Raw genomic sequence first — 15094 nt, forward strand, 5'->3', positions numbered from 1 at the left:
AATAGTGACAGTTTTACTTCTTCCTCACAATTTGAATGCCTCTTATTTCTTTGACTTCTCTGATTACTATGGCAAAGACTTCTAATAGTGTGTTAAATAGAAGCAGGGAGAGTTGGCATCCTTGTCTTGGAAGTAAAAGACCTATACTACGTAAATTATAGAATACTGATGAAGGAAACTGAAGACGATGCAAAGATATCCTGTGTTCTTGGACTGGAGAAAGTTATATTGTTAAATGGCTATACTATCCAAAGCAATCTACAGATTTAATGCAATCTCTATCAAAATATCCATGACATTTTTCACAGAAGTCAAACAAATAATCCTAAAATTTATATGGAACTACAAAGGACCCTGAATTGCCACAGCAATCTTGAGGGGGAAAAATGCTGGAGGTATCATGCTCCCTGACTTTAGACTACACAGGAAAGCTACAGTAGTCAAAACAACATGGTACTGGTACAAAGACAGACACATAGATGAAGCGAACAGAACAGATGGCCCAAAATAAACCCATACACTTATGACCACTCTACAACAAAGAAGGCAAGAATATACAATGGGAAAAGGCAGTCCCTTTAACAAATGATGCTGGGAAAACTGAACAGCTACATGTAAAAGTGAAATTAGAACATTTTCTTATGCTGTACAAAAAATATACTCAAGATAGATTAAAGATCTAAATGTAAGACCTGAATCAAAAAAAAATACTTCTACAAGAAAATACAGACAGAATACTCTTCAACATAAATTTCAGCATTATTTTTTTTTTGGATCAGTCTCTTAGGCAAAAGAAATAAAAGCAAAAATAAATAAATGGGAACTATTAAACATAAAAAGTTTTATACAGCAAAGGAAACCATCAACAAAATGAAAAGACAACATACTGAATGGGAGAAAAAAACTGTAAATGCTATGACTGATAAGGAGTTATATTAAAAATAAAGAGCTCATAAAACTCAATGGCAAAAAAACAAAAAACTCCATTAAAAACTGTGGAGGGCTGAATAGACATTTTTCCAAAGAAGACATACAGATGGCCAAAATCTCTCAGATTTTGTCTGATTAAGTCTTTCTTTTTTGATTGAAAGATCACTGACTTACAATATTAGCTTCAGGTGTACAACACAGTGATTCAATATTTTTATAGATTACATTCCATTTACAGTTATTATAAAATAATGGCAATATTCTCCTGATAGTTTATCCTTTATATCACTAATCAGAGAAATGCAAATAAAAGCACATTGAGATATCACACCTGCTAAAACAGCTACCATCAAAATGTCTACAAATAACAAATGCTGGCAAGGATGTGCAGAAACGGGAACCCTAGTACATTGTTGGTGAGAATATAATTGGTGCAGCCCCCATGGAAAACAGTATGGAGGTTCCTCAGAAAAAGTAAAAACAGAACTACCATATGATCCAGCAACTCCACTGCTGGATATATATCTGAAGAAAATAAAAACACTAATTCAAAAAGATATATGCATTCCAATAGCGGCATTATTTTCAAGAGCCAATATATGGAAGCAATCTAAGTATCCAACAACAGGTGAATGAATAATGAAGATGTGATTTATACATACAATGGAATACTACTCAGTAATAAAAAAAGAACAAAATTCTACCATTGGCAACAATGTGGATAAACCTAGAGTGTATTATTCTTAGTGAAGCCAGAGAAAGACAAATATTCTGTATGTTACCACTTATATGTGAAATCTTTAAAAAAAAAATGTATATTACAAAACAGAAATGGACTCACAGATATAGAGAACAAACGAATGGTGACCAGTAAGGAGAAGAAAGGGAGTAGGGGCAAGACAGGGGTATAGGGTTAAGAGATACAAACTATCATGTATAAAATAAGCAGCAAGGATAAACCTGTCAGGGGAATATGGCCATTATTTTGTAATAACTGTAAATGGAACATAATCTATAAAAATATTGAATCACTGTGTTGTACACCTGAAACTAATACAATATTGTAAGTCAATGATCTTTCAATCAAAAGAGAAAGACTTTTTCACACAAACAAAATCTGAGAGAATTCACCACCACCAGCCCTATACCATAGAAAATGTTAAAGGAAGTTCTTCAGACAGAATAAAAATGCCAGACAAAAATATGGAGCCACACAAAACAATGGTAAATATGTGGGTAAATATAAAACATTCACAGGAATTAAAAAAGGAAATTTAATTGATTATTTAAAGCAAAAATATTAACAATGTATCATAAAGCTTTTAACATATAAATGTAAAATGTACAACAACAGCATGCAGAGGAAGAGGGAGGAGATAGACATATACTGTTTACGGTTCTTAACTGTATATGTGAAGTAACATGGTCAGAAAAAAAGTGCCTCTCACTCAAGATTCAGTGAATGGAACATTTCAGACAGAACTGAAAATGAGTATAAAGACTTGAAGGAAGAAGTACAGCTGGGGTGTATGAAGATCAGTAAAGAGCTATGATGTCAGGAGCTGCCTGAGGCCACAGGAAAGCAGTTAAGAGATGAGGCCCAGGGGACTTCCCTGCTTGTCCAGTGGTTAAGACTGCCTTCCAAAGCAGGGTGTGTGAGTTCAGTCCTAGTCCGGGAGCTAAGATTCCACATGCCTTGTGGCCAGAAAACAGAAACAATGTTGTAACAAATTCAGTAAAGACTTTAAAAACAGTCCATATTAGAAAAGACAAAGGATAAGGTCAGATCATGGTAGGCCATGTAAGCCATGTTAATGACTTTGGAAGGTTTAAAATACCCAATGCCAAAGTAAAATAAAGGCAATTTATTACAGAGCAGTACTTAAATTTTAATCAGAACTCAATCATCATGTCTACTAAAAATGCCAGAAGTTAAAAAAGGGAGAGGACTTCATAATTGATATGGTAAACAGATCCCTACTCATTAGAACCCCTAAATTATGCCCCTGAAGTTACTTCACTAATTCACAAAGGTCATATGAAATTGATTCTTATGGATAATTATGTTCAGGAGGATCTTCTGTCTCATGATATGAAGTACTGGCTACACATAAATGTCAAGAGCCTAAATCCTCAGTTGGGGCAGAAGGGATGAGTACGTTATCCAAAAAGAGAAGTGCCAATTTTGTCCACCTTTCTTTTATGTGTGTGAGAGTCTCTCTCTCTTTCAGTGTTAAATACTACTAAAATGATAAACAGAGGGCTATACAAAACACAAAGAATATGTTGAAAAAAGAACTGCATCAAAAACATAAAATGATCCTTAAAAATTGAACTTGAGAATTCTGTTAATAGATGAACAGAATTAAGAGAATTAACAGAAGTCTCAAACCTAGGTTTTTACTTAATTAAAAATTATCAAACAAAAAAGTACTTGTTTCCTCCCTTAATAGCCCTTTGATTAACGTCCTTAAGTAGTTGAAATGGAGTATCTGATTTAATATCCATCCTCACCAGGACATAAGCTCCAAGAATGCAGGCAGCGTGCATTTCTGGCTCCCTGGTATCCAACACATTGTCTGACCCACAAGCGGTAATATATGTGTGGCAAATAATTGGATCCTGATAACACTATAAGATAGTAATTATTACCTTTTCATGATTGCAAATGCTGAAGCAGCAAATTTAAGTGTAAATGATCAACATGGAATCTACTATAAAGAATGTCAGTTATAATAATAATAATAATAAAAGTAGTAATAATAAAAACAGCTGATATTTACTAAAGCAACAATCTCAGTAATATGTGAGATTGCTTTACATGATTTATTTCATTTAATAACCACAATAATTTTATAAAGTAATAATAACATTGTTTCAATTTTATATATGGGTAAACTAGGGCTTATAAAAGGTAAGTAATGTCTATGGTCACATAACTGGTGTGTTTGGTATCTGAACCTAGCATCTGACTTGACAGTCAAAAAAGGAAGGAACCTGAGGTAAGGAAGCTGTAAGCAGCTGCAATGAAATTTGGGAGCTAGGAAAATTCTACAATCTGAAGCAAGTGATATGAGAAAACCTAGAACTAGAGTAGAATTATATATATACACACACATATATATACACACACACACATATATATTTAGTACAACAGTGTCAGTGACACTGTATTATTTCCCAGTATGTATCCAGGGGTTCTCATCTCTAGGATCTAATGCCTGCTGATATAAGGTGGAGCTAATGTAATAATAATAGAAATAAACTGCACAATAAGTGTAATGCACTTGATTCATCCCCAAACCATCCCTCCATCCCTTTCCCCAGGATCCATGGAAAAACTGTCTTCCACGAAACTGATCCATAGAGCCAAAAAGTTTAAGGACTGCTGACATATTCTACATTTGAGAGGATCATTTCACATCCTGACATTAAGAAAACTTTAAGTTTAAAATAATAAAATGGATGGAACCACTAATATGACCTTATATATCTTCTTTTATAAGTAAGAATCTGAAGACAAAGAGGTCAAAGCATTATACTAACAAAGTCAGTAAGAATCAGATCACCTGTTTTTTAGTTCCTTTAGATTATGTTGCCTCTTAAGATTATTTTTACAGGGCCTACTTTCTAGCAGTATATAAAGCTCCTAAAATTAAGGGGCTTCCCTGGTGGCTCAAACAGTAAAGAATCTGCCTGAAACACAGGAAAGCTGGGTATGATCCCTGAGTTGGGAAGATTCCCCTGCAGAAGGGAATGGCAACCCACATCAGTATTGCTGCCTGAAGAATTTCATGGACAGAGGAGCCTGAGGGGCTAGAGTCCATGGGGTCACAGAGTCGGACACAACTGAGTGACTAACACTTTCACTTTTTCAAAATTAAGAGGCATCCAGTATGCAGCATTTTACCTTTTCCTTGAACTTAAAATTTGAATCCTAAATATTAACTGTCATGAGAAATAAGACACCCAAGAGAAATAAAACAATCACAATAGCAAGTGAGATCCAAGGTTTGCTATCTGATTCTCATGATCACAAATTACCCGAGGAAAGATATCACAAACATATGCATTTCTAGTATGTGAATACAGACCATCACACAACTTCCTCTGAATGAAATAGTCAGAGTCAGAATGAAATAGTCAGAATGAATGAGACAAGAACTTTTAAAGAATCACACTATAAATCACTCATAAGAATATTATTTATTTCAATAAGCTATTACTGGGATAAAAACACTCTTACTTCCCTTTGGGGAAAATTTTTCAAGGAAATAACTTTTCCTAGCTTCAGTAAAATTTTGTATCATATAAATATAGTAACATCTCAAAGATACCTGGATATTGATATACTCTGGCTCATATTATATGAGCCAGTGCATTCTCCCATTAACAGACTGTTATAAACCAACCATTTGAAATATATGTTTTAAGCTGAATAAGCCATTTTAAGCTGAATAAAAATTATAACCATTACTAAAAATTACTCACAAGACTAATAATTAGTCTGGAATAAAGTGGTTTTTCCCTTCCATAGAGTCCCTCTGTTCTTTCTCCTAAGTAGGTTCTTTTATTAATATTACAAGATTTAATTAATAATTATAGATGATATCTTACTGAGAAGAATAAACAGAAGAAAGTACATCAACACCAATCATTCTGAGCTGTTTTGACATTAAAGTATAACATTGCTACTGGCATTCAAATTCCTGATTTCTCAGGAAAAATGACACATTCACCCAGTAATACATTTATCTTAATCTCCAGAATCCTGAGTTCAAAAAATTCCAAGAGTAAATATATACTATATAAAAATTGCATGTATGGCATTTATAAAACACAGCATATAATGTTGTACACATGAAACTGATATATAATGTTATAAACCAATGTTACCTCAACAACAAGTAAATTTTAAAAGAGAAGTTTTTTTTTTTTAAGTTGTTTACCAACAGGAAATATGACCTACTTCAGATGTATATAAAACATTAATGTTCACCAATTCAATTCTATATGCTGTTGTAGGAGAATATAACTCAGGATCAAAGGTACTGTGAGATAAGTATCCATGAGTCTCTCTATCTTATAAACAGTAAAACTACAATATAATGTGCATTAACAAAGGTAGTTGCTTTTAACTATATATTTAAAAGTTAATGTAACACATAAAAGAAGGGAAATGTAAAAAAGAAAGATTTTTAAAATGGAAAACAGTTGTCACTGGTTGAATAAATGATGTTAAGAACACACTTTAAAATTTCTTCCATTCAAAAAAAGAAAAGCCAGAAAGAAAAACACCAATACAGTATACTAACGCATATATATGGAATTTAGAAAGATGGTAACAATAACCCTGTATACGAGACAGCAAAAGAGACACTGATGTATAGAACAGTCTTTTGGACTCTGTGGGAGAGGGAGAGGGTGGGATGATTTGGGAGAATGGCATTGAAACATGTATAATATATATGAAACGAGTTGCCAGTCCAGGTTCGATGCACGATACTGGATGCTTGGGGCTGGTGCACTGGGATGACCCAGAGGGATGGTATGGGGAGGAAGGAGGGAGGAGGGTTCAGGATGGGGAACACATGTATACCTGTGGTGGATTCATTTTGATATATGGCAAAACCAATACAATATTGTAAAGTTAAAAAATAAAATAAAATTTAAAAAAAGAAAAAAAAAAAGAAAAGGCTTAACTCTAAAATGAAGAAGCTGATAAGATTAAAGTTTGAAAAGCTGTAACAATAGGAAAAGCACTTTGGTTCCTCTAAAGAAGGGTAGAACACTACCAGTATGCTAAATGCAAAATATAAGATTTCATCATCAGTCTTTACTATGTACGGCTAAACAGGAGAAAGGCTCGGGCCAGCTCTTGGACCAGTGCCTTTTTCCTTTCCTAAAGTAGGCTGAGGACTTACCTGTTGGCTCAGTGCTAAAGAATCCACTTGTCAATGCAGAAGATACGGGTTCAATCCCTGATGCAGGAGGAGCCCACACACCGCAGAACAACTAAGCCTATGCCCCACAACTACCACAGCCATTAAAGCCCCTATACCCTAGAGCCCGTGCTTCCCAGCAAGAGAAGCCACCACTACGAAAAGCCTGCATACCGCAGCCAGAGAACAGCTCTGACTCTTGGCAACTTGAGAAAAAAAACCGTGCACCAATGAAGTCCTAGCACAGCCAAATATAAATAAATACATTAAAAAAAAATTAGAAATAAATTTTTTAAAAACTAGGTAAAAAGGAAAGGGTTTAGAGAGATGAGGAGAGGGGAATCTAGTCTCACTGTCAGGGTGAACTTTACACAAAAAGAAAAAAAAAAAAAGAGCAAAATGCCCTATAAAGGAATAAGTGTGATGAGGCAGGCCACCAGCACAAATGTATCTAATCTGATAAAAGGGGAAGGAAACTAGCTTTGATTAAATATCTGTCATGTGTTATTTTAAGGAACAACACTTGGTTTATTTGAATACAGTCTTGTTTTCAAGAATGAATTTCACTGCTCTCTAAACAGTTCCCCTTAAGTCTTACTATTATTCACTCTCCACTGTATTTTCAGATGATTCTATCTGCATTTGTATCATTAAATAGACTATGCTATGAAATAACTGCTGTGCAACTACATCAAGAACTATTTGCTCTCAACTTTTTAAAGCATTTTCAACAGTCTTCTATCTTGAGAATATTATCTCCATGTGCTGTGCTTAGTCGCTCAGTTGTTTTGGACTCTTTGTGACCCCATAGGCTGTAGCCCACTTGGGCTATAGGCTCCTCTGTCCATGGGGATTCTCCAGGCAAGAATACTAGAGTGGGTTAGCCCTGGGATAGCCCCAACCCAGGGATTGAACTCAGGTCTCCCGCATTGCAGGCAGATTCTTTACCATTTGGGCCACAAGGGAAGCCTATCAAAATGTGTCAGTATCATATTATACATGTTTTAATGCCATTCTCCCAAATCATGCCCCCCTTCCCTCTCCCATAGAGTCCATATAAGAAACGAATTGCCAGTCCAGGTTCGATGCAGGATACAGGAAGCTTGGGGCTGGTGCATTGAGATGACCCAGAGGGATGGTATGGGGAGGGAAGTGGGAGAGGGGTTCAGGATGGGGAACACGTGTACACCCGTGGCGGATGCATGTTGATGTATGGCAAAACCAATACAATATTGTAAAGTAAAAAAAATAATAATAATAAAAAAAATTTTTTTAATGTGTCAATATCTCAGCAAAGTGATTTTTGGATTTCTGTATATTTTTGTTCCATAAATGAAACAGCATCATATTTTAAAAACTGAACCACTGGCTCTCAGGGATAAAAATACTCCAGTCATTGGTATGATCAGTTGTCAACTGGCAGAACTGTGAATACTTCAAGGAATACTTTCACGATTATAAATTATACTGAGATCTACAAAATCTGAGATACACAAGTTTTCAATACCAATACTTTACATTTACTTCAGTACTTACATTATACTCAGACACTACTCCTTTATAAACTTCATAAAACTCTTCAACATTAATCCGATCCATGTTAAACTGTATTTTAAAAAAAAGAAAAACATAAGTCAACCAAAAAAATAGAATGAATCACACTTAGCACTCAATATTTATGTTCTCTTAGACATATTTTCTTTAAAATTTAAACCCTGAAGAAATTAGTCTTTGAAGAAGTATTAAAGTTCAGTCCATCAATAATAAATTATTGTTTATCAAAAATAAGAATTTATTTGTAACATTTATTGAGTATTTAATATATCAAGCATTGTTCCAGGTGCTGTTCATGTACCATCTTATTTAATTATAACAATAGCCCTACAATGTAAGTAATGTTAACATCTCCAATTTACGAATGAGGTGAAGACTCAGTGGGGTAATATAACCTTCACTACCTGGCATTCCATCTCAAACTGTCTGATCCCACTGACTGGGCTCTCAACTACTGTAATCTATCTATTGAAAAAAAAAACCTCATTCTTCATACAAAAAAGACATAGGCACAATGTAATTTTGTTTATCAATAGATCAATGGCAAAAGAAAGCAACATTACCAAAGAAAATTTCTTCAAATTTTGTAGAGGGGCCTGGAAATAATACTCTTATCCTCCCAGGCATTCAGAAAAAGCCCTTAGTTAGTCTGGCTCATAATAAAGCACTGATACCATTCATCTGAAAATCCTACTATTCTTCAGAAAGAATTGTCAGAGTATGCTAGTAAGGTAAAGCTACAATGACTCATTCTTATCCAGGCTGGATTCAAACTTAAAAATAAAATTTCATTAAGTTCTAGAGTTTCAAGAACCAAAACTTTCAATTTTTAAAAATTAGACACAGACTTTTGTTTTCCTCCCTACTTTGTCCTTTTATTGTTGCCAGGATTGAAGATCACGGAGCTTCTCCCTACCCAGACAACAGTTCAAACTATTTATTTTCATAGTTCAGTTCAGTGCAGTCACTCAGTTGTGTCCGACTCTTTGTGACCCCATGGACTGCAGCACAGCAGGCTTCCCTGTCCATCACCAACTCCAAGAGCTTGCTCAAACTCATGTCCATCGCATCAGTGATGCCATCCAACCATCTCATCTGCTGTTGTCCCCTTTTCCTCCTGCCTTCAATCTTTCCCAGCATCAGGGTCTTTTCAAATGAGTCACTTCTTCGCATCAGGTGGCCAAAGTATTGGAGCTTCAGCTTTAGCATCAGTCCTCCCAATGAATATTCAGGACTGATTTCCTTCAGGATTGACTGGTTGGATCTCCTTGCAGTCCAAGGGACTCTCAAGAGTCTTCTCCAGGACCACAGTTCAAAAGCATCGATTCTTCAGCACTCAGCTTTCTTTATAGTCCAACTCTCACATTCATACATGACCACTGGAAAAACCATAGCTTTGACTGCTATGGACCTTGATAGCAAAGTAATGTCTCTGCTTTTTAATATGCTATCTAGGTTGGTCACAGCTTTTCTTCCAAGGAGCAAACGTCTTTTAATTTCCTGTCTGCAGTCACCATCTGCAATGATTTTGGAGCCCCCCAAAATAAAGTTTCCATTGTTTCCCCGTCTGTTTGCCATGAAGTGATGGGACCGGATGCCATGATCTTAGTTTTTTGAATGTTGAGCTTTAAGCCAACTTTTTCACTCTCCTCTTTCACTTTCATCAAAGGTGGTGTCATCTGCATATCTTGAGGTTACTGATATTTCTCCTAGCAATTTTGATTCCAAATTGTACTTCATCCAGCCTGGCATTTCACATGATGTACTCTGCATAGGCAACACAGCTATTACAGGGAGGGAACTTGTTTGATTTCAATATCTTATTCAATATTCATATAACTTCTTATATTACTAATATTATAAAATAATAACAGGGTGAAAAGTGAAAGTAGTAGTTGCTCAGTCTTGTCTGACTCCTTTCAACCCCATGAACTATAGCCTGCCAGGCTCCTCTGTCCATGGAATTCTCCAGGCAAGAATACTGGAGTGGGTTGCCATTCTCTTCTCCCAGGGATCTTCCCAACCCAGGCATCAAACTCTGTCCTCCTGCATTGCAGGTGGTTTCTTTACCATCTGAGCAACCAGGAAAGCCCAAATAACAAGGTATAATTTATTAAATATTTGGTAATTTGAACTGGAAATTCTTCAAAGTATTGTGTAGCTTTAATTTATTTAGTGCACAAAATAAACCATAGCGGCAAATAATATTATCATTCTCTAGTTGAGAAAATTGAAGATAAGAATGGTTAAAATCTGGCCAAGTTTATAACCTAGAAAGTAGAAGATCCATGATTCAGAAATAGGGTTTACTGATTTCAAAAATCACAATGATTCTGATTGCCATTAAACTACCATGCCTCCCCCATAAATTCAATTAATCTTTTTTAAAACAAATTATTCTTTCTTTTCCACTGAGCACTTACTATGGGCAATCACTATGCTAGGCTGTAAGCCTAGAGTTAGATTAATGTTTAATTCTAAAATGTTCACACTGATTACTACTTAAGCAGGCTTAGATCCCATAATCCTGTGGCTGACTACATCACCAAGCTAATACTTTGAGAACGCTGTTGCTATCAATTTCATTACAGTCCTGGGCAAGACTCTTCAAATATTAAATTTCTCATTTGTCTCCAAGCTGTGCCTGATAACTTTGCAAACTAGCTGATACATCTAATCTTTTCTCATTTTATGAGCATTCCCACCAATCTGGGATACAAAACAGGCAGAACCCCAGACAGTGCCCTGACCTCTGATCTGGGCTGATGCAGACTTCATAGAAATCAAAAGGAGTTCCTTTCCAGAGAAAGAGAAAATAAACTGGTATGAAAATTCTTTCCGGAACTGGTAATTCACTACCATAACAACACAAACTTGCTGTTTTTCAAAAACTGTAAAATGCAAATTATTAATTGGATTCCTATAATAATTGTACCAATTTATCTGTCAAATGCAATGATAAGTGTACCACAAAGACACAGAAGAGCTCTAGAGAAGTTAATATTGTTTCTTCAGTGAAGGGTTTCCTGGAAATGTGTCAGCAGGGCGATTTTGAATGATTGTGGACTCCGGAGGCTTATTGGTGTGACTGCCAAGAGAGGGGCTGAAATGTGCTAATTCTAAAGATCCTGAGAGAAAGTCCAGAAACCAGCAAAGGTCCTGGTCAGGGAAAAAGCCAAATTGATTCTCTTCTTAGTCACAAATCCAGACAACAAAATTTCATTATAAGTACTTAGCTTAAAACTATTTCTTGTTTGGAGGAATTAAATGCATTGTTTCAGTGTGCATTTACTTTGCAACTAAAGTTCCAGGAATTATATAAATCTGCTTTATAAGCTTAAATTAGATGTACCATTGGACAGTTAGCTCTCTGTGAGAGATTATACTGGTAAAATCATTTCAAAAATATTTTTTACTAAAAGTTATCATGTTCAACATATCTTTTTGCTTTTAATGTGTTGAGTTCACAAGTGCACAGAGAAAATTCAATGTAAAACGTATTAAAGCATACTGTGTAAAAAAAAACAAAAACCACACAGTTCATTAGTAAGTTAATGACTCTTGCAAACTACCTACCATCTGCATAGCTGAGATTTCAAAACCTGCATCTCGGATAGTCATCAGGATCTTTCCCAGAAGTCCTGAAAATACAGAACAAATGACTGCAAAAATACAAAATTTCTAAGGCATTTTAGCTTTATAGAAATGCAAATTTTCTATATCAAAGTATTTTGCTTAAACACTTGGGCTTCCCCGTTGGCTCAGACAGTAAAGAATCTACCTGCAATGCAGGAGACCCAGGTTTGATCCCTTGGTTGGGAAGATCCCCTGTAGAAGGGGGAATACTCCAGTATTCTCACCTGGAGAATCCCATGGACAGAGAAGCCTAATGGGCTGAAATCCACAGGGTCACAAAGACTTGGACAAGATCGAGCAACTAACACTTGCTTATACTATGTAAGAGTGAATCACACAAACTGCCCAGGAAATCTAGGCCTCTAATACTGTGACCCCATTTGATTCAGTAACCCCATTTGATTTTGCAATCCCAAATGTTTAGTAAAGTGCTTCAGGAATATTGAAAATCACTTTTTTCAGTTTTGAAAACTATTTTTTAAATTTATTTTTTTTAATTTTATTTTATTTTTAAACTTTACAATATTGTATTAGTTTTGCACTGCTTTACAATGTTGTGTTGGTTTCTGCCATACAACAACGTGAACCAGGCATAAGTGTTCATATATCACCTCCCTCTTGAACCTCTCTTCCAGTCCTGCCCCCAGCCTATCCCTCTAACCACAGCACCTTGTTGAGCTGTGTTATGCAGAAACTTCCCACCAGCTATCTGTTTTACACCTGATAAGGTATATGTTGCAATGCTACTCTCTCATTTCATCCCACCTTTGCCTTCCCCCACTGTGTCCACAAGTCTGTTCTCCTCAAAACCAATCTTGAAGATTATGCAAAAGACTTTTAAGAACCTGAAGTCTAGTGATATAAAAACTACGAAAATCAAAGTTAAACTAATATTATAAAAAAATGTGGTATTAAAGTACCAGATATGGAAGGAGTCCAAAAGAACTCAAAGGCAGAGAAACGTCAAATTAAAACTGAAGAGGAGAACAGAAGCTTCAATGGGAAATGAGGGCAGGAACTAGCTCTTTAAGGTTATAGACAGATGGGATTATATAGGGACAAAGGTATAAAAAGAGACAAGGCATAAAGCTGGGGAAAATGTGAACCTGTGTACACGATAGTGCCTGTGGGTGTGCTCAGACACTTCAGTGTGTGCCTTCAGACTCTTTGCGATCCCATGGACTGTAGCTTGCCAGGCTCCTCTGTCCATAGGATTTCCCAGGCAAGAATACTGGAGTGGGTTGCCATTTCCTTCTCCAGGGGATCTTCCTGACCCAGAGATTGAACCCAGGTCTACTGCTTGGCAGGTGGATTCCCAGGTCACTGGTGCCACCCGGGAAGTCCATATACAATAGTAAGAGGTCAAAAAAGAAAAAAGCTAAAAAGGAAAAGAGATTTAACCCAAATTTATAAAGGCCTTGGATGTCAACATGAAGAATTTGGTCTTTGTGCCACAAATAGCAATTTTTATAATGGTGGTTTCAGACTCTGAAGGTCTAGAACTGATTTTTCAGATTCCATTCCTGCTGCTGCTGCTAAGTCACTTCAGTCGTGTCCGACTCTGTGCGACCCCATAGACGGCAGCCCACCAGGCTCCCCCGTCCCTGGGATTCTCCAGGCAAGAACACTGGAGTGGGTTGCCATTGCCTCCTCCAATGCATGAAAGTGAAAAGTGAAAGTGAAGTCGCTCAGTCGTGTCCGACTCTTCGCGACCCCATGGACTGCAGCCTACCAGGCTCCTCCGCCCATGGGATTTTCCAGGCAAGAGTACTGGAGTGGGGTGCCATTGCCTTCTCCATTAGTCTCCTATAAAAATCTAAGTTTCTTTTTTTCAAGTGAACTGAAATTCTTTTTCTCTCTTTCACACATTACACACACAGACACACTCCCTATTCTGGATCATCTTGATGCTTACCTAATGATCCCAAATAACTAGTATCAGTAACAAATAAGTAGTATCAGTGCCTGAATGTGTATTTTTATTTATTATCTTACTGCTGCCAAATAGGCTATTTTAATCACAGCTGGCTGAGGCATGAAAAAACAAGCAAACAAAAAAGACAAGGACAGATCTATTTCTAAAAAGATACATTAGTACCAACTGAAGGCCAAATGATACAATAGCATGCTGTAGAAAGAAAGCTTTCTCAGAAGTTTCAAGAGTACACTAGGTCCCTGCCAAATGCAGAATACTCAGCGCCATATTCATGTTGAACTTACTGATTTTCCACAAACATCTTTTGTCCCATTAATGTTAACCTAAATTTTATCGATTTTATAGTTTTGTTTGTAATGAATCTGTAAACTGTTTTAGTTATACAGCTGTATGTGCAAAAGTTTACATTTATTTGTATATGTGGACATACTTAAGTTACATTATAATTAAAATAATTTATATCAACACTGAGAATCCAGTGAGAAAAATCTTCCTTCATAAGAAACACAGCCAAAAGAAATGAATCACTGAAAATGTGAACAGGAGAATATAAGAAGATTATTAATGTAATAATAATGGGTGAGCTGGTCTGAAGAAAAGAATAAGAGACAGAAAGAATAGTAAAGGCTGTTGACATCATCTATTCTGCTGATTAGACTTGCATGGTAGAAGTAAAGAAATAAAGAAGTAATGAATATAAGATATTTCCAAAAAAAAAGTAATAAGACTAAAGTGAACATAGAGCATGAAGATGAAAGAATAAAGGATTTGAGACTAAGTGACCAGAAGAATGATAACACTTTTAAGATGAAAACAAAGCTATGAAACTGAATTAAGAACAAAGATACTGAATTAATTTTTACACAGAAACAGAATTTTAGAGCAGAACACTGAGAAGACAGTATATCCAATGGCAGAAAAAATCATCAAGGAATGAATGAATAAACTCCCTTTATTAAATTGGTAATGTGGGGTCTTCCAATAGATAGACATATAATGAGGCATAGAGAGGTTAGAGTTGAAGTGATGAGAAGAGATCAGTATTTGTTTGATAAAAATAAGGGGAAAAACAAAAGAAGAGAGAGATGAGAGGAAT

General features: G+C 35.9%; 1 protein-coding gene across 2 annotated transcripts in view; it reads right to left on the bottom strand.

Moving 5' to 3' along the window:
- The window catches only part of NME7 (NME/NM23 family member 7), a 247373-nt gene that overhangs the window by 130162 nt on the left and 102117 nt on the right, over positions 1-15094 (bottom strand). For both annotated transcript variants that reach the window (XM_019976176.2, XM_070768118.1), the window contains exons 8-9: positions 12003-12067; positions 8409-8477 (exon numbers count right to left, since the gene is read on the bottom strand). In XM_019976176.2, the coding sequence (XP_019831735.1) occupies positions 8409-8477; positions 12003-12067 (134 nt within the window). The remainder of the gene's footprint in view (positions 1-8408; positions 8478-12002; positions 12068-15094) is intronic.

The sequence above is a fragment of the Bos indicus genome, chromosome 16, assembly GCF_029378745.1.
Source record: "Bos indicus isolate NIAB-ARS_2022 breed Sahiwal x Tharparkar chromosome 16, NIAB-ARS_B.indTharparkar_mat_pri_1.0, whole genome shotgun sequence".
NCBI lineage: Eukaryota > Metazoa > Chordata > Mammalia > Artiodactyla > Bovidae > Bos > Bos indicus.